This window comes from Pipistrellus kuhlii, unplaced genomic scaffold (genome assembly GCF_014108245.1).
Source record: "Pipistrellus kuhlii isolate mPipKuh1 unplaced genomic scaffold, mPipKuh1.p scaffold_m20_p_3, whole genome shotgun sequence".
NCBI lineage: Eukaryota > Metazoa > Chordata > Mammalia > Chiroptera > Vespertilionidae > Pipistrellus > Pipistrellus kuhlii.
The window spans coordinates 42,852,548-42,873,381 of record NW_023425529.1 but is presented as its reverse complement, the minus strand read 5'-3'; the positions used below and the strand labels follow the sequence as shown (position 1 = coordinate 42,873,381).

Here is a 20,834-nt window from a genome sequence, read left to right as displayed (position 1 = left end):
GGTCCTTTTTCATATCCTCGAGGGTTTCACTAAATTTATCTGCCTTTTTTAGAAAATTCTTGGAAACCCTTATAACCGTGGTTTTGAACTCTGTATCCTTCATTTCTTTCATTTGTGACCTGTTTCTTTGTCTCTGTATTTTGACTGCTTCCCTGTGTTGATAGAGTGGCTTTGTGTGCTAGGTGTCCTATAGAGTCCATTGGTTCAGCCTCTCCAGTTACCTGAGGTGGACACTCTTGGTGCACTCCTTTGTAGGTTTTGTGCACAGTCTTGTTGTAGTTAAGTCTTGATTATTGTTGGTATCACTGGGAGGAATTGACCTCCAGGCCAATTGGCTGTGAGGATCAGCTGTGTCGATGATGGGAGAACTTCTGTGCTGGAGACACCCTTATGGGACCAGACTTGCTTCAGTGGGGCTTTGATGCTCACTGAGTCTGCCCCCTGAGTGTGACCCTTATGGATCTGAGGAGTTGTAATCTGGATGGTCCCACTCTGACCACAGGTCCTTGGATCTCCAAGGAGGTGCTAATTTAGCCTCTGTGTGAGGCCACCCAGCAGGAACTGCAGATTCCTCTCTTTTTTTCTTTAAAAAAATATATATATATATATTTTATTGATTTTTTTATAGAGAGGAAGACAGAGGGATAGAGAGTTAGAAACATCGATGAGAGAGAATCATCAACTAGCTGCCTCTTGCACAACCCCTACTGAGGATGTGCCTGCAACCAAGGTACATGCCCTTGACGGGAATTGAACCCGGAACACTTCAGTCTGCAGGCTGACGCTCTATCCACTGAAAACTGGTTTTGGCAGATTCCTCTTCTTTGTTTGGGGTTTGGAGGTTCCCAGATGAGTCCTAGCTGTGAAGCAATGCAAGGTTTGGGAGGCTTTGGGCCTTCTTTTGGATGTTCTGGGTCTCTGACCCAGCTGCAGTTTGTTAGGTAATTGTAGATTTCAAAGGACTAGGTCATTCATATGCAAAAACCTCTGTACACAGCTTGGGTGGGGTGGGGTCTCAGAATTGAGCAAACAGCAATGGTTGACCATTGGCCCTGCCCTAAGAGGTTCCAGGGTCTCAGTGTCCTGGGTAATTGCTGCAAGCATCTCTGAGATAAAGCTAGACAGTCCAGTTTCTCCCTGTATGAGTCTGAATCCCCAGTCTTGTCTGGAACTGGAGTTCAAACAGTGGAAAGCTTGTGTCTCCCTCCAGATTGAAAAAAACAGCTGTGTACTCAATTGCCAGCCCTTTCCATGTGTGCTTGAGACTCCTTACCTCTGCACTTTACTTCTGTACCTCCTCTGAGTCTCAGTGTGCTTTTCTCTTTCCTTCTAGTAGTAGAATTTCCACTCAGCCAGCTTTCCTCTTGTTCTGGATGATGTCCATTTTGTCTTTTAGTTGTAGTTTTGAAGTGGTTGTGTGAGGTAGCAATTTCAGGTGTTTACCTATTCTGCCATCTTGCTTTCTCCTGGTTGATTCTTGTATATGCCTTGCCAGGGATTAGACCTGCAAATTGGCATATCAGAACAATGCTCTAACCAATTGAGCTACCCAATCAGGGCTGCTCTTTTTCTAGCTCTTTCAGATTTAGGGTTAGAGTATTTGAGTTTTTCTTTTTCTTGATGTAGGCCTGTAATGCTATGGACTTCCCTCTCAGGATTGCTTTCATATATGTTGGGTTGTTGTGTGTTCATTTTCACTTGTTTGCAGGTAACTTCTGATTTCTTCCTTTATCTAATTGTGAACCCATTCATTGTTTAATAACATGTTTAGCCTTCATGTGTTTGAATGTTTTTATTTTTTTATTGAAGTTGGTTTCTAGTTTCATACTATTGTGGTCAGAAAAGATGCTTGATATAATTTCAATTTTCTTTAATTTATTAACTTATTTTGTGTCCTAACATGGACTCTATCTTTAAGAATGTTCCATGTGCACTTGAAAAGAATGTATATTCTGCTGCTTTAGGAGGAAATGTTCTGTAAATATAAATTAAATTCATCTGATCAGTGTGTTATTTAAGATTGCTGTTTCTTTGTTGATTTTTTGTCTAGAACAGTGGTCGGCAAACTGCGGCTTGCAAGCCACATGTGGCTCTTTGGCCCCTTGAGTGTGGCTTTTCCACAAAATACCACAAGCGGAGCTCACGTACAGTGTGATTGAAGTTGTTTTTCGGCTCTCAAAAGAAATTTCAATCCTTGTACTGTTGATATTTGGCTCTGTTGACTAATGAGTTTGCTGAGCACTGGTCTAGAAGATCTATTCATTGATATTAGTGGGATGCTAAAATCCCCTAGAATGATTGTATTGCTATTGTTCTCTGCCTTAATGTCAACCAAGATTTTATTTATATATTTAGGTGCTCCTATGTTGGGTTAATATATGGGTTTTTTGTTTGTTTGTTTGTTTTTTGGTTCACATGTTTCCAAAGGCATATACTCTTCTTGGATCTATACTTTTAATATTATGTAGTGATCTTCTTTGACTCTTGTTATGAAGTCTATTTTTAAAAATATATATATTTTATTGATATTTTACAGAGGAAGGAGAGGGATAGAGAGTTAGAAACATCAATGAGAATCATCAACCAGCTGCATGACAGTCAATTAGCTTATTCCCTCTTCATTAGATAGGATTTTTCAAAGTCCATCTGTGTGCAGAAGCAAAATTTTGAGTGTTGGCTCAAAGAGTTGATTTCCCCCCCAAGGGGTATCTCAGGAATTGATGCCTGAATGTAGTGCCAGGGTATATGGTCTGTGGTTTTTATAGAAAATACAATTGTTGGCACAGGTATCAGGAGGAGCATCCCAAAAGTAAAGGTAAAGTAACACTATATAGCTGAATTTTCTCTTGGATCTGGGGCCTTAAAGCTTCTACATATATTTGGTATTCCTTTTCTCTTTGAGCCAGACCAGTGGGTAGAGCGTGGGCTAGGGCTCTTTCTTAATTGTTGGTGACCTCCACCCACTGACAGTCTGTGTGTGGAACATTAGTTTCTGGGCACTGAAACCATCTTCCTGTCCAAACAAACTGACAACCATAAATTTGATCTTGTGGGGCATTCTGTGCACTGGGTGGTCAGGATGGAAGTGTGCTGACCTCATCAGCTTCAGGACCCCAGAGTCCTCCGCCCACCTTGCCTTCAGTGAAGCTCAGGTAGCGCTGCCTCTGCCTGCAGGCCGCACTCCTGACAACTAGACCAGGCCCAGCCCAGCCTCTAGACCACTTGCCTTCAATTTTAAATGATAGTTTTGCTGGATAGAATAGCCTTGGTTGTAGTTCCTTGCTTTTCATCACTTTGAACATTTTATGCCAATGCCTTCTGGTCTCAAGTGTTCCTGTTGAGAAATCAGCTGATAGCCTGATGGTAGCTTCTTTGTAGTTACTAACTGCTTTTTTCTTTTTACTTATTTAAAAATACATTTTTATTTATTTCAGAGAGGAAGGGAGAGGGAGAGAGAGGTAGAAATATCAATGAGGAGAGAGGGGCCTCTTGCATGCCCCCTACTGGGGACCAAGCCTACAATCCTGGCATGTGCCCTTGATTGGAATTGAACCAAATCCTTCAGTCCACAGGTGAATGCTCTATCCACTGAGCCAAACCATCAGGGGTCTCTAGCTACTTTTAAGATGCTCTCTTTATCTTTAATTTTTGACATTTTTATTATGTGTCTTAGTGTGGGCCTCTTTGGATTATCTTTCTTTTTTAAAAAAATCCACAGTAAAGCTAGAATTAGTAGAGCTTTGATTCAACAGCTTTATAATCACTGTCACTGACATTCTAGGAAGAAAGTTGACAAAGGCTTATTGTCAAACTGAAAATTTATTAATATATTCCCCTTTCTTATTCTTATAGGAAATCAGTTCACAGCTGAATGACATATTGCAAAATGTGCAGCGGATAATTCATCGCTACACTTTTGATGAGTCCATACAGTTTGGAAAGAAAATCCCTTTTTTAGAATATAAGCAACGGAGACTAAACGTGCTGGAGAAAATGGATTATTGTGCTAATTCTGCTGACATTAAAGGAAAGACTCTTATGTACATCCTGGCATGGTTGCAAGAATGGCGTAAGTTTTCTTTTTAAAAAAAAAATATATCTTATTCACTTTTGACAAAGAGGAAGAAAGAAGGATAGAGAGCCAGAAGCATCGATGAGAGAGAAACATCGATCAGCCGCCCCTGCACACACCCCACTGGGGATGTGCCCGCAACCCAGGCACATGCCCCTGACTGGAATCGAACCTGGGACCCTTCAGTCCGCAGGCCGACCCTCTATCCAACCGGTTTCGGCTGGAGTAAGTTTTCAAAAGTGGTTTAAAGGAAAACTACAAAGTTGATGAAAAAGCTAGAGAGCAGGATCTATAAGAAAATTTTGAAGGATTAAAAGTAGACTAAAGAAGAAAGGATTAAGGATCTGTCCTCTATTTCAGTAAAAAAAAAAAAAAAAATATATATATATATATATATATATATATACACACACACACACACACACACACACACACACACACATATATATATATATATATATATATGGCTAAGCGACCGAAAACCATCCAACAATCTGACTGGCCAGTAGCTATGATGCACACTGACCACCAAGGGGCAGATGCTCAATGCAGGAGCTGTAAAGCTGCAGTCACTTGGTAGTGGCGGTTCTTGGGTAAGGCACCCCAGAACCAGAGAGGAGGAAGTCCAATTCCTTGCAATTCCTTTTGCACTCCGGGTCCCCTTGGGGTATGTCAGAGAGCCAGTTTCTGCCCAATCCCCGCAGGCTAGGCCAAGGGACCACACCTGCCAGAGGCACCCCGCTCACTCTTGCAGATGCCCTTTGAGCTGCGGAGCTGGGCCAGGTGTGGCTAGTTGGAGAGGGGCCATGAGAGGTTGGCTCCAGGGCATGTCTGGCCTGTCTCACCCAGTCCTGCCCCACCAGCCACTACCCAGGACTGCCTGCATTAGTCCCTGCACCAGAGGGACTAATTAATTTCAATATGCATGAATCCATGCACTGGGACACTAGTCAAATAATAAAAATATAGGCTTGCTCACCTAGTGCCAATAATTCTGGCTTCTTTCTTTGTTTTGCTTCAGGCATGCCAGCATGCTCCTGCCCAGTGTCTTTATGTTTACTATTCCCTTGCCTAAACATTTTTTACTCGGTAGACACATGGCTCATTCTCTGCCTATATCTTACTTTAAAATGAGATGTTCTCTTTCTTCTGAACCAGGGGCTAATGGTGTGACACGCTGTAATTGCCTGGCAGAGAGTCATCATTTTGGTCCAATGATGGGAAGTCAGCTCAGTTGGCAGGCAGTGTGGTGGTGAGGAGCATCCAAATAAAAGAGAATTATTTTCTAATACTATTTAATTTGGTTTAGCTCAGTGGAAAGACATACACCTGTGGACTAGAAGGTCCCAGATTCAATTCTGGTCAAGGGCACATTCCCGAGTTGTGGGCTAGATCCCCAGTAGGGGGCCTGCAGGAGGCAGTCGATCAATGATTCTCTCTCATCATTGATGTTTCTCTCTTCTTTTCTCTCTCCCTCTCCCTTCCTCTCTGAAATCAATAAAAATACTTTTTATAAATTTTTACTATCTCTTTCCTATCGTGACATTTTTCTTATTCATAAAATAAATTATAATGAATTATACCTAAAAATCTTTACTTAAATCTAGAGTCTACTTTGCAGCCTTTATCTGTATTCATATACACTGAGTGGTCAGATTATTATGATCTCTGAATGAATAATAAATTTGGCCACTCAGTGTATATCCTATATAATAAAAGGCTAATATGTGAGGCCTGTGTCCCACTTGGGGGAAGCCAAGTGTTGCTTTAAAAAAATAAAATAAAATAAAATAAAATAAATAAAATAAAATAAAAGGCTAATATGCAAATTGTTCCCTCAACCAGGAGTTTAACTAGCAGGCAGGCTGGTCAACTGCCTATGTTCCCTCCCCCTGGGCAGGCTAGCTAGACCACACCCATGCACGAATTCATGCACCAGGTCTCCAATATATATATCTCCTATCTAATAAAAGATAATATGAAAATTGACCATCACTCCAACACATAAGATGGCTGCCCCCATGTGGACACAAAATGGCCAGCAGGGGAGGGCAATTGGAAGGGACCAGGCCTGCAAGGAAGGGAAGTTGGGGGTTATCAAGTCTGCAGGGGAGGGCAGTTAGGGATGACCAGGCCAGCAGAGGAAGGAAGTTGAGGGCAACTTGGCTTGCAGGGAAGTGCAGTTGGAGGGGACTCAGGCCTGCAGGGGAGAGCAGTTGGGGGGACCAGGCCTACAGGGGAGGGCAGTTAAGAGTGACCAGGCCTGCAGGGGAAGGCAGTTAGGGGCAATCAGGCTGGCAGGAGAGCAATTAGGCACCAATCAAACTGGCAGGGGAGTAGTTAGGGGGTGATCAGGCTGGCAGGCAGAAGTGGTTAGGGGCAATCAGGCAGGCAGGCAAGTGAGTGTTTGGGAGTCAGCAGTCCTGGACTGTGAGTGGGATGTCTGACTGCCCGCAGTTGGACATCCCTCGAGGGGTCCCAGATTGGAGAGGGGGTGTAAACTGGGCTGAGGGACACCCCGCCCCCTTGCACAAATTTCATGCACTGGGCCTGCTGTGTGTGTGTGTGGGTGGGGGGCGCTGTTGTTTGTGTGTGTGTGTGTGTGTGTGTGTGTGTGTGTGTGCTTTCAGAGATCATAATAATCTGGCCACTCAGTGTATATACCCAGTGTTAAACATAGTTATTTTTAGGCATTTGAACTTTGCTTTACTTTAATAGAAAATAATACTGCTATTAAACATCTTTGAAAATGGAAAATAAAATAAAATTAGGTGTTCTCTGACCATTCCCATTCTCTATCCCTTGTCCATTTCTCTTTACTCTTCTTTATTTTTGTCTAAACCATTTCTTACCCTCTGACATACTATATAATTAATGTTTTATTTATTTTTAAAACATTTTTTATCTGTCTCCTTTCATTAGAATATAAGTACTATGAAGTCAGGGAATTGGTTTTATTCAATGTTTTATCCATAAAGTTTAGAAGAGAACATGACAGAGGACATGTTGATTGAATGAAAGAATGAATAAACTACAATACACAAAAGAAGAATTTAATCTGGTTGCAAGAAATCTCTTGTAACAGGGGTTATAAAAGAGTAGATTAACTTGCCAAAGGAGTTAATTGGGGCTTAGATCCACAATATTAAAATACATGTTCACATTTTAGATACCTACTTCTCTGGAGTCTAAATCAGTGTTTCCCAAACTTTTGACATATGTGTACCCCTTCTATAATTTTCATAACGCTGAGTACCCCTCATACTCATGAGAACGTAGAATTAGGCGCAGCTAAGCACAGTGCAGTGTACAATATATCCCCACCAAACTCTGGTGCAACGCGTACCCCCACCAAACTCTTCCCGTACCCCTGGGGGTACGCGTACTACACTTTGGGAAACCCTGGAATAGATATCTTTTAACATGATTCATATTTTTATGTCGACTTACTGTTTAAGCCTCTATTCTAAGTCTCTTCCTTTTTCATTTCCTCATAAGAAAAAGGTCTCAGAATAGCAATAAGTATGAGATACCTATATTCCAAAATACTACAACATTGAATAGTTAATATTATAAGCCCATAGGGTTACAATTATTCATTTTTCTAAACAAAAGTAATTTTCTTACTCTCTTTAAGACGTCATTTTGTCTGATATGACTGCAACTGATGTTGATGACCACCACTACGTATCACAAATGAAGATTTTACCAGAAACGTTCAAATCTATTGAGGGCAATGTCAAGAGGTTGAGTGTAATGAGTACCTCTTTGCTTGAAGAGAAGAAGAAAAAGTTGGGAAAAAGAAGTAAGGATGGCTTAAGACATTGGAAATGGATTTTACTTGTTCTAAAATTCAACTTTATTGAGGTATAATACAGACCATAAAATTCACCCATTTGCCCTGGGCAGGTGGCTAAATTTGTTGGAGTGTCATTCTATACCCCAAAAGATTGCCAGATTGATTCCTGGTCAGGGCACATACCTAGGTTGTGGAATTCATCCAAGGGCACATATGGGAGGCAATAAATAAATGTTTCTCTCTCACATCAATATTTCTCTTTCCCCCTTTCTCTCACTCTAAAAACAATAAAAATACATCCTTAGGTGAGGATTTTTTTAAATTCACCCATTTAAAGTGTACAATTCAATGACTTTTAGTAAATTTAGACTTGTGCAACCATTACCACAATCAAATTTCATTAAAAAATTTTTTAAATTAATTTCAGGGAGATAAGGGGAGGGAGAGAGAGACAGAAACATCAATGATGAGAGAGAATCATTGATTGGCTGCCTCCTGCATGCCCCACACTGGGAACCATGCCCGCAATCCGGGTATGTGCCCCAACTGAGAAATCAAACCATGAAATCCTGCTTTATAGGTAGATGCTTCAACCACTGAGTCACGCCAGTTGGGCCCCACAGTCCAATTTTAGAACATTTTCATCATCCCAGAAAGATTCCTCATTCCCATTTGCAGTCAATATTAATTTCCAACCCTAGCCCTAGACAATCACTATTCTGTTTTCTGTCTCAATTGCTTTAGTCTTTTCTGGATATTTCATAAAACGGAATTATATTTTATGCGGTCTTTTTTTTCTTTCTTCATTTTACATAATGCTTTTTAGGATCAATCATGTTATAGGATGTATCAGTTGTTTCTTTCTTCCTATTGCCAATTGCACGTTACTGTTTGTATATTCCACACTTTGTTTACCCATTCACCATTTCATAGACATTTAGATTGTTTCCAATTTTTGGCTGTTATGAATAATGCTGCTGTGAACACACATACATAAGTTTTTAGGTAGACATGTGTTTTCATTTCTTTTGAATAGATACCTAGGGATAAAATTGATAGGTCATTTATCTATTGTGGGTAAACTTATGGTTAACTTTTTAAGAAATTATTAATCGATTTCCCAAGTGATAGTTCCATTTTACATTCCCATCAGCAATGTATTTGGGTTATAGTTTCTCAACATCCTCAACAACACTTGTTAGAGTCTATCTTTTTTATTATAGCATGTCTAATAGGTGTAAAATGATAACTCATTGTGCTTTTAATTTTCATTTTTTAATGACCCGTTCGTGTGTTTATTAGCCATTACAGCATCTTCTCTAATGAAACATCTATTTAAACACTCATTTATAGCTCTAACTAAGTGGGTAGAGCATCAGTCTGTGGACTGAAGTGTCCCAGGTTCCATTCTGGTCAAGAGCATGTATCTTGGTTGCAGGCAGCTGATTGATTTTTCTCTCTCATCAGTGTTTTTAACTCTCTATCCTTCTCCCTTCCTCTCTGTAAAAAAATCAATAAAATATATTTTAAAAAGTAAATACTCATTTCTACTATTGAGTTTTAAGAGTTCTTTATAGTGCTCACGCTGGCAAGACATATACTTACTAAAATTGGAATAACACAGAGAAGATTAGCATGGCCCCTATGCAGTATGACATGTATATTTGTGAAGCATTCTATTTTTTAAAGAGTTCTTTATATACTCTGGATAAAGTAATTTGCAAATATTTCCTCCCAGTCTGTGGCTTGTCTTTCCATATCCTTTTTTAATTAATTAATTAGTTAATTAATTAATTTTAAATCACAGCTGAGGATATTTTGAGGATTTTCAGAGAGAGTGGAAGAGATAGACGAAGACAGAGAGAAAAATCGATATAAGAGAAACACATAGATTGGTTGCCTCCTGCACACGCCCTGACCAGGGCCGGGGGAGTGGGGAGGAGCCTGCAGCCAAGGCATGTGTCCTTGATCTGAATGGAACAGGTACATTTCGGTTTGCAATCTGAGGCTCTGTCCACTGAGCCAAACTGATTTGGGCTCTTTTCATTTTCTTAATGGTATCTTTGAAACCCACAAGTGTTTACTTTTTATAAAGTCCAATCAATTTATTTTTTCCTTCAATAGAAGTTTTATCATAGTTTTAGTGTTGTATTATGACCTTAGGTAATTCCAAGAGGGCTGCAGAGTAGCTGGAAGTTCCATTCATTTGCTCCAAGCCCCGGAATGGACTTGCAGTTAAACTGCAGAGCAATCAACGAGAAAAACCAGTGGAAGTGTAGCTGATCCGAAACTATACTAGTAAACAGTAGCACAGAGGAAGACAGGAGGAGACACAGAAAGTGTGAGCCTCCTCGCGCAGGTGCGGTGGCTGGGAAGCCAGAGGGATATTGTGGCAGCAGAGCTCCCTCTCACTGGGGGCATGGAGGGATCCCCAATCCAGGACAACAGACAGGAAGGGAAGCCTGCGAAGCATCAGATGGTCGTAATGAGTGGGTATTTGGTCCACCTGGGAGACTTGGACCACACCATGCCAGGGGAAAAAAGCAATCATATTGTTTCAATACCAGCCAGGGAAGTTGGCTTCGGTCTAAGACTGTTGGAGGGGGCCATGAAACAGTGCTTGTCCGGCGGAGGGATCTGCTTGGTACACCCAACAGGAACTTGGAAGGGCCCTCTGTTCTCTGTAGGAACTTTGGGCAGAGAGCAGGGCCGAGACTAGACTGCGTGGTTTGGGAAAGAGAGTCAGTCTTGCCCACCTGAGTGCACGGGTGGCGCCCCTCCAGATACCTGCGGAGCTGCTCACAGTCTGGCCCATCTTGCTGTGTTCTGAAGTAAAAAGCTGAAAAACTGGGCCTGTCCTGCTTGATTTGATGGCGAGGAGGGAGTTGGTCATTTGGCCCATGTGCAAGCCTGGTGGAGCTGGGAATTTTGGCTTAGCCCTGCAAGGGTTGGCAGCACAGAGCGATTGGAGTGGCAAGTGAGACCGGTTTTTTTTTTATCCCTTTCTGCTTGATTAGATGGAGCAGGAGTGCTAGGGACCTATAAAGAGCTGTTTTATTGTTGTTGTTGTTTTGTCTGTTTTGTTTTGAGACTGTGTCTCGCAAGTGGGCTTCTGTCTGGAAGTCAGAAGGTCATGTGCTGGGATCTACAGCTGCATTAGGGGAAGCAGATCCAAGCTACCCAGTTAGTTCAGCATGTACAGCTCTGGGAAGGAGAGGAAGTGCCCTTCCCCCATTCTACAGATTGCAAGCACTATCCCCAACAGGAAAAGGATTGACTCACTCCTGCCAGGTCCCATTTATGTACTTCTGCTGAGTGCAGTTCTATGGGGGAAGGGAGAGCACTGGGCAAGACCTGAGACTGATCCAACCACTGAGCTCCATCCAGGTGCCACACCAACTGGACTACTAGGAACTCTTCCCTGCCAAGCTTTGGACAGGCTGCTAAGGACCAGGCGGAGACAGCATCTGACACTGGGAATGCCCAGGACCAGCACACCGAGGCCAGCTTTAGACAACTCCAGAGCAGGATCCACCAAGCTTCACAGACAGCATATCTGAAGGGTGTTTGCAGCCGGCACAAAGCTGCTGAAGCAAAACCACTTTTTTCTTTTTAAACTTTTTCTATTTCATTCTCTTTTTTTCCTTTCATATGTTTTACTTCTCTCTCACCTTTTCTCTCTTTTAAAAAAAAATATACTTCTTTATTGATTTCAGAGAAAAAGGGAGAGGGAGAGAAGCTAGAAGCATCAATAATGAGAGAGAATCATTGATCGGCTGCCTCCTGCATGCCCCCTTCTGGAGATCAAGCCAGCAACCCAGGCATGTGCCTTTGGCCGGAATCTTACCTGGGAGCTCTCAGTCTCCAGGATGATGCTCCATCCACTGAGCCAAACTGGCTAGGGCTCTCACCTCTTCTTGTTTTATCTTTTCTTTTCCTTTTTGTTAATTTCCATTTTTCTTTCCTAATCTTTATTTTATTTATATATACATTATATATATATATATATATATATATATATATATATATATTTAATTTTAATGTTTTCTTTTCCTCTTTTATATTTTCTCTTTTGTTTCTCTTTTCTTCTCTATTTTTTTTTGTCTCTTGTCTTTGATTATTCCTTTTCTGTTTTGTCTCTTTTCCTATTCTTTTATTTTTGTTGCTTAGTTTTATTTTGTGTTGTTTTTTGTTTTGCTTTGTTTTGTTCTGTTAGCACCTGTATAATACAATAATTTGTATAATGTGATCAGGGTTGAGTCTCATAGTCAGCCTGATTGAGGGTCAAGTCCACCCACAAATGGGACATCAATCAAGACTAAACAACAACAAAGGACCTATATAACCCACATAAGGTACACTCCTATAGCATCCAGATCAGAAGAACAAAGAGACTGGATCACTGGGTCCCACAAAACACCTACTACAGAAGGTCTCCCAATCAAGACTGGGAGTCATACCAGTTCAATTAAATACGTAGAAACAAAATCAAAGAGATAGCCAAAATAGGGAAACAAAGAAACCAGGCCCAAATGAAAGAACAGGAAGAATCTTCAGAAAAAGAGCTAAATGAAATGGAGGCAAGCAATTTATCAGAAATCAAATTCAAAGTAATAGTTATAAGGATGCTCAACTGCATGAAAATACATAGAAATCATGAAAAAGTAACTGGTCAGAAATGAAGAATAACATATCTTAAATAAAGAATAGACTAAAAGAATAAACAGTAGCAGAAGATTGAATCAGTGAATTAGAAGACTAGTTAGAAATCAATCAAAGCAGCAAAAATCAGCTGACAGCCTTCTGGGAATTTTCTTGTAGATAACTTTCCTCTTGCTGCCTTTAATTTTTTTTTTAAATATATTTTATTGATTTTGTACAGAGAGGAAGGGAGAGAGATAGAGAGTTAGAAACATCGATGAGAGAGAGTCATCGATCAGTTGCCTCTTGCACACCCCCTACTGGGGATATGCCTGCAACCAAGGTACATGCCCTTGACCGGAATCAAACCCGGGTCCCTTCAGTCCCCAAGCCGACGCTCTATCCATTGAGCTAAACCGGTCCTGGCTCTTGCTGCCTTTAAAATTCTCTCCTTTTTTTTTTTTTTTTTTTAATTCTCACCCAAGGATATTTTCCCATTGATTTTTAGAAAGAGTGGAAGAGAGGAAGAAAGAGAGAAACATAAATGTGAGAGAGACACATCAATTGGTTGCCCCACACACACTGACCAGGACTGGGGATCGAGCCTGCAACGAAGGCCCATGCCCTTAATTGGAATTGAATCTGGGGCACTTCAGCCCACAGGATGACACTCTATCCACTGACCCAAACTGGCTAGGGAAACTTTTAAAATATATATATTTTTATTGATTTCAAATAGGAAGGAAAAGGGAGAAAGAGATAAAAACACCAATGATCAGAGATAATCAAACCATGATCTTCTATTTGTTAGGTATATGCTCAACCACTGAGCGACACTTGCTGGGTGCATGAGGCTACTTTAAGGAACTTTTGGGACAACATAAAATGTAATGACATCCACATTATAGGGTGTACTGGGCCAGCACAGCCAAGGGTTCGGTGAGCCTGAGGAGGGGAGGGAAGGGGTGCACGAAGGATTGAAGAAAAAACAGACAGAGAATAAGCTGGGTCTAGGTCAGGCGTCTTCAAACTACGGCCCGCGGGCCACATGCGGCCCGCAGAGGAGTCTGATCCGGCCCGCCAGGTTTTTTGGGCAGTGAGTGCAGCCGAGGTGTTACAGTAGGAATTAGTAGTTCATATAGTCCGGCCCTCCAGCTCTCTGAGGGACCGTGATCTGGCCCCCACTTTAAAAAGTTTGAGGACCCCTGGTCTAGGTGGATCTCCTGTGCCTGGCTAAGGCCACAGAGAAAGATCCCGACTGCAAGCTGAGCCTTTATTTTATAGCCAGAGGTAAATAAGGTAGTGTTCACCATAGTTGCAATGTTTTTGTGAGTTTCAGTTGTTTTGGCAGCACTTGCTGCACCTCCCACAGCCCATTAACTACCCAGATAGGATCTAGGAGGCATCATAAGGTCAAGCTTAATTATACTAAGAGGGCTATGCCCTCTAAGCTGGGACTTGTTTGTGGCTTTGCCAACAGATCAGTTGGAGGCTTATCCCTATAGCTACTCCCTACAGTTGGGGTACCAGAAGGAGAAGAAAGTGAGCAAGAGATGAGAACCTGTTTGAAGAAATAATGACAGAAAACGTCCCTAACATGGGGAAGGAAAAAGTCACACAAGTTTAGGAAGCACAGATAATCCCAATGAAGACAAACCCAAAGAGACCCACACTAAGACATATCATAATTAAAATGGCAAAGGTTAAAGTCAAAGAGAGAATCTTAAAGGCAGCAAGAGAGAGACAGTTATCTACAAGGAAGTTCCCATAAGGTTGTCAGCTGATTTTTCAATAGAAACACCACAGGCCAGAAAGGAATCCCATGAAGTATTTAAAGTAATGAAAAACAAGGACCTGGAACCAAGACTATTCTATTTATTATAGCAAAGCTATCATTTAAAATTGCAGGTTCAAGAGAAAAACCAAGATGGCAGCATAGGGCAGACACCCGAATGCAGCCTACCACAAGTTTGAGTTTGGAACTGAAAAACAGGGGAAACATCACCCTGAGGCGCCAGACGGCTGGCTGAGGGGAGGCTCTACCATCTGGGAAGGAGAAAGAAGGCGCGCTGAACCTCAGGAACTGTGAAGGTGCAGAGAATTGTGCGTGCGAAAAGGCGGCCACAGAGTTCGCTGCCAGCTTGCTTGCAGAGCACGGAGAGGCCGGGCCGAGTTCGCTACTGGCTTGCTCCTTGCGCACGGAGAGGGCAGACAGCTAATGCGAGACTGGCTTTCTTGTAAGGTGTACTGGGCCAGCACAGCCAAGGGAGGAAAACAGAACCACCCTATTGTGCTGACAAACAGACTTTAAAACAAAGGCCATAATAATGGATAAAGAAGTAACACTAAAAACATAACACTAAAGAGAGTAATCCAATAAGAGGATATAACTCTGGTAACATATATGCACCCAATATAGGAACACCCAAATATATATTAAAAAAAACTCTTGGAGGAATTTAAGAGAAAAATTGACAACTATAAAGTTATAGGAGGGGACTTTAACCCTCCATTGGCATAACTGGATAGATATTCCAGACCAAATATCAACAGGGAAACAGCAGCTTTAATTGACACACTAGCTCAGATGGATTTAATTAATATTTACAGAACATTTAATCCCAATACAGCAGAATACATATTCTTCTCAAGGGTGGACGAAACATTCTCAAAGATAGACCTCATGTTAGGACACAATGAGTCCTAACAAATTCAATAATATTGAAATCAAATCAAGCATCTTCTTGGGTCATAATTGCATAAAACTGGAAGTCAAACATAGAAAAGTTAAAAACATTCAAACACATGGAAGCTAAATAACATGTTATTTAACAATGAATAAGTTACCATTGAGATCAAAGAAGAAATAAAAAAATTAACTGGAAACAAATGAAAATGAATGCACATCCAAAACCTATGAGACACAGCAAAAGCAGTCCTTTGCATTATAGCTCATTGCATTACAGGCCTACCTCAAGAAACAAGAAAAAATTCAAACAAACAATTTAACCCTGTAACTAAAGGAATTAGAAAGAGAACAAGAAAAGCCCAGAGGAAGTTGAAGAAAAGAAATAATAAAAATCAGAGTGAAATAAATAATATAGAGACTAAAAAAATAATACAGAGATTAATATGGCGGCAGAGTAAGTGGATGCTGCATGGACATGTTCCCAGGAGAAAACTGGAATTACAACTAAAATACAGAAATACTTTCTGAATAATCAATAGAAGACTCACTGGAGAAAGCCCTGATAACTGAGGATGGAAAGTGGAGACCTCATAGAGACTGCTGGAGGGGAAGAAGTGTGAAAGGGCTGGGCTCCCACAGACAGCAGCTGAAGTTCTGGAGAGATAGCTCAGTTGTGGAGGGTTATCACTGAGAACACTGGTGTCTAATTCCCAAGCTGCCCTCCCCCCAACAGAGAGCACCAGAAGTGAGAAGTGTACCCACATAACATCTGGCTGTGAAAAACAGCAGGGTTGTTATCTGACAGGGAGAGATGGTTAAAAATTCAGGCACCCTCTTAGAGGGCCAACACACAAAATTCCCTGTGAAGCCACTCATCTTGTGCTCTGTCAGAGAGAGGGCAAACTGGAGCTGTTTGAGTTCTGGGATTAGAGTTCAGAAGGCAGACACCCTTGTTTCCTGTGCTGAGTCATTCCCTCATTCTGCAGAGGTCATCTTTCTCATGTAGACATTTTCTATACAGTTGGCTTTGCCTGGGTAGAAGACAGTTGACCCACCCTATTAGAAAACACCTTGCCCTACAGTGTAGAGTTTCTGAAGCCTACTAAGAGACTGAGAATAACAAACTCTAGGCAGAGGCAGTTGTCCCAGTCTGTTGAAAAAAACTTTTGCCATACCTGTGGACAATTGCCTGAGGGCAATTCAAGATGAAATCCTATCAGTCAGTAGGCAGAGGCAATCTCAGGAGACTGAGTCTTGGCATGATCTAATTAGACAGAAACAGCATTTGATGCTGTCTCAAAGATTGAGGGGCATAGCAGATCTACCTAATACAAAGTCACAAATCCAAACAAGCAATCAAAATGAGGAGACAAAGAAACAATCCCCAAATGAAAGAACAAGAGAATTCTGCAGAAGAAGAGATAAATGGAATGGAGATAAGAAATTTATTTGATATAGAATTCAGAATGATGGTAAAGATGCTCAACATCATGAGAAAAGATACAGTAACTATGAAAACAGAAATAAAGGATGGCATAGCACAAATAAAGAACACATTGGAAGGAATACACAGCAGATTAGAAGAAGATGAGGATTGAATCAGTTATTTAGAAGACAGGATTGAAAAAATCACTCAGTCAGAGAGCTAAAAAGAAAAAGCACACACAAACAAAAGAGCGTGAAACATAAATGTAACAATAGTCAAATAGAAGGTGTCCCAGAAGAGGTAGAAAGGGAGGAAGAGATAGAGAACTTGTTTGAAGAAATTATGGCAGAAAACTTCCCTAACCCAGTGAAGAAAAAAGTTACACAAGTTCAGGAGGCACAGACAACCCCAAGCAAGAAGAACCCAAGCAGGCCCACACCCAGACACATAATTAAAATGCCAAAAATTAAAGACAAAGAGAAAATCTTAAAGGTACTAAGATAAAATCAGAGAGAGAGAGAGAGAGACAGAGAGAGAGACAGAGAGAGAGACAGAGAGAGAGAGAGAAGCAAACTGTTACCTACAAAGGAGCTCCCATAAGGCTTGACAACTGATTTCTCATAAGAAACTCTACAGGCCAGAAGGGAATGGCATGAAGTACTCAAGGTAATGGAAAGCAAGGATATGAAACCAAGATTACTATATTCAGCAAGGCTATCATTCAAAATAGACAGTCAAATAAAGAGCTTGCCAGACAAAAACAAAAACAAACAAACAAAAAAAGGCTAAAGGAGTACATCATTACCAAGCTAGCATTATAAGAAATACTAAAGGGACTGCTGTGATGAGAAGAAATAGAGAAACCTAGGCATACAATTAAAATGGCAACAAATAAGTACCTATCCTATCTAATAAAAGAGTAATATGCAAATTGACCATCACTCCAACACACAAGATGGCTGCCCCCATGTGGACAGAAGATGGCCACCACAAGATGGCCAGCAGGGGAGGGACCAGATATGCAACGGAGGGCACTTGTGGGTGATCAGGCCAGCAGAGAGGCAGCTGGGAGGGACCAGGCCTGAAAGGGAGGGCAGATGGGGGCGATCAAGCCTGCAGGGGAGGGCAAGGAGAGGTGAACCAGGCCAGCAGAGGTGGAAAGTTGGGGGTAACCAGGCCTGCAGAGAAGGGCAGTTGCGGGGGGGTGGGGGGGGGGGGAGAGAGAGGGATCAACCTGCAGGGGAGAGCAGATGGGGGGACCAGGCCTACAGGGGACGGCAGTTAGGGGTAATTGGGCTGGCAGAGGAGTGGTTAGGGGGTGATCAGGTTAGGGGGTGATTAGACATCAATCAGGCTGGCAGGGGAGTGGTTAGGGGGTGATCAGGTTGGCAGGCAGAAGTGGGTGGGGGAAATCAGGAAGGCAGGCAGGCGAGCAGTTGGGAGCCAGCAGTTCTGAATTGTGAGAGGGATGTCCAACTGCCCGTTTAGGCCTGATCCGATATAGATGGGCTGTTGGATATCCCTTGAGGGGTTGCAGATTGGAGAGAGTGCAGAGAAGGGCAGTTGACATATCCCCCCATGCATGAATTTTGTGCACCAGGCCTCTAGTCAATAATAACTATAAATGTAAATGGACTAAATTTTCCGATCAAAAGACATAGGGAGGAGACTGAGACTGTGGGTCGAAATGAGGCTTGGAGGCCCACGGAGTCAAAGAGCCCCACTGCTGCCTGGCCTGACTGCCTGCCCACCGTGAAGCCAGGCCCGTATCAGAGAGCAATTTCACCTGAGAACTCCTGCCCTCACGTTCCAGCCCACTTTTCCTGGCCCATCCTTCAGATTTTGGATTTGCTCTACTAGCTCCTGCAATCAAGTATAGTGGAAAAGAGTAGAAAAGGGAGGAGACAAAATGGCAGAAGACTAGATGGACAGGTTCTGAGCCTTGTCCTGAAGCAGAGAGAGCAGCTGAGGGTCACGCTGGGAGTGTTTCTTAGCAAGCTAAGAGACAGGCGAACTCCAGGAGAAAGTAGGGGTCTGCTGATCAGGGTGCCCCTGACAGGAAAGCACCCACAGCAGGGCTTAGTCCCCTCCCAGAGCTACATATGGGCTTGGACGGGGAAATCTCACCATCTTTAAAGGAAGAGTGGATCTTGTCAGAGGCCTGAACACCCACAGCGGCAGCAACTGCAGAGCAACTGTGAGCCCCAGAACGCTGGTCCCAGGCGGCACGAACACTTGGACTCAAAGGAGTGCTCCACCGCACGGCGAAAAGGTCCGATTTTGTGGAGATAGGGTGAGTCCCTGCGGCGGAAGACAAAAGCCCGTGTGCGCCTGGAGCACGGAAGCTGGAGGACTGGGGCAGTATTTACAAGGAGAAGCCCCTGGCTGTTGGGCTGGTGTCACCCGTGAATGTGGACGGGGCTTCTAATAGGGGAGATATCTAAAGAGCAACACGTTTTGATCTGACTCGGAGACATATCCGGAGAATTACAGGGGAGTGCAGTCAGCTCAGACTTGCCCCCCCCCCCCCGCCCCTCCTCCACAGATCAGTGTTACAGAGAGGGGGGAAAAAAAGTTAGAGAGGCTTCAGAGCCCTGGAAGTCAACCCAGAAATACTGCCACCCAGTGGCTAAATCACAAATTGACCCTAATGTAATAAAAAAAATCAAAGCAAAGCCTGCTTAAAAAATCAGGACTGCATTACAACACTGAGGAGCAGTGAAACTCAAAGAACTGCAATACTGTCTGTTCTGGGAAACAGGCGTGCTAAACAGAACGATAGAGGAAGTGAATGACCTTCACTACTACGAATTTTATTTACTTTTTTTATTTTTGTTTTTTATTTTCAATATTTGCAACATTTACTTAAGAAACTATTTTTTTTCTTTTTTCCTCACTTGATTTTACCTTTTTAATTAATACATTTTTATTTGTAATCAGCATTATTACTACTACTATTTTACCTTTTTATCTTATTTACTTTTTATTTTTATTATTTTTTAAGTGTCATGTTATTTGCTCTTTATTTTACTTCAGGATTAGTGTTCTACAGTCTATTTTTACCTTTCCTTCACCAATGCTTTATTCTATCTCAACCCTACCTTTATGCCATCACTCTCTTCCTAACTTACCTTCTTTCATGTCCTGTTTATCTTAACCCTTTCCTGCTCTAGATTTTCCCCATTCTTTCTGTTTACCACCTCCTAAAATTTTACCCTATTTGTGTATATCTAATTTCCAACCCCCTGCTCCAAGCCCATACACACCTCCCTTTCCATTGTCCTAAAAAACACACACACAAAAATAGCCTTTCTCTCTATTCCCTTGAAGTTGTATGTTGAATGTTAACTATATTAAAGTTTTATGCTTTTTTGTGAGATTGTTTTGCTTATTCTTTTTGTTTGATTGTATGCTTTTGTTAGCTGTGTTTTAGTTAGTTATTACTTCTGCTTTCCCTTTCCTCACTTGATATTAGTTGGTATTGTAAACTGTGTTAATCTCCAGATACTTGTTGCTGGCATTCGCTGTGATTAAGGGTTGTTATACTGGCGTTTCCTTCCCATATATATAGTTAGTTCCTTGTTTCTCTATTAGTATTGTTCTAGTTTCTCTCTTCTTTTTTTTCTCCTTCTCCCAATTTCATTTTGCCACTTTTTTTTTCTTTTCTTTTTTCTCTTTTATCTCTCCTACACCCTAATTTGCCTTTCTCTGAAGGTCAACTTTATTGGAGGTTATTAATATCACAAACACATTTCTGTTCAGTGCCTTGTGTGTTGTACTTGGTTGTTTTGTATTTTGTGCTTTTAAATCAATGCAGGAGAGAGAGAACTGCATAACCAGACATCCTAAAAAGAGATTATGGGGAGACAAAGAAACAGCCCGCATATGAAAGCAAGCAGGCAACACCAGAAAAGGAAGTAAATGAGTTAGAAGCAAGCAACCTACCAGAGCAAGAATTCAGAATAATGATCATAAGATGGCTAAAAAGAATGGAAGACAAATTTGACAATATGAGTAAGAACCAAGAGGAAATGAAGAAGAACAAAGAAGAAATGAAAAATGACATCGCTATTGTAAAGAACTCAATAGAAAGCATCAAGAGTAGACTAAAAGAAGCAGAGGACCACATCAGTGAGCTAGAAGATAAGATGGAAAAAAATACCCAATTAGAACAGCTTCTAGAAAAAAAAAAATTAAAAAGCAGGAA

General features: G+C 41.7%; 1 protein-coding gene and 1 pseudogene across 1 annotated transcript in view; both read left to right on the top strand.

The window, feature by feature from the left end:
- The window catches only part of FAM186A (family with sequence similarity 186 member A), a 99,251-nt gene that overhangs the window by 31,307 nt on the left and 47,110 nt on the right, over window positions 1-20,834 (top strand). Inside the window, exons 2-3 of the mRNA XM_036457012.2 lie at window positions 3,853-4,069; window positions 7,710-7,877. Of these exons, the coding sequence (XP_036312905.1) occupies window positions 3,853-4,069; window positions 7,710-7,877 (385 nt within the window). The remainder of the gene's footprint in view (window positions 1-3,852; window positions 4,070-7,709; window positions 7,878-20,834) is intronic.
- Window positions 9,445-9,557, top strand: LOC118730992 (annotated as a pseudogene).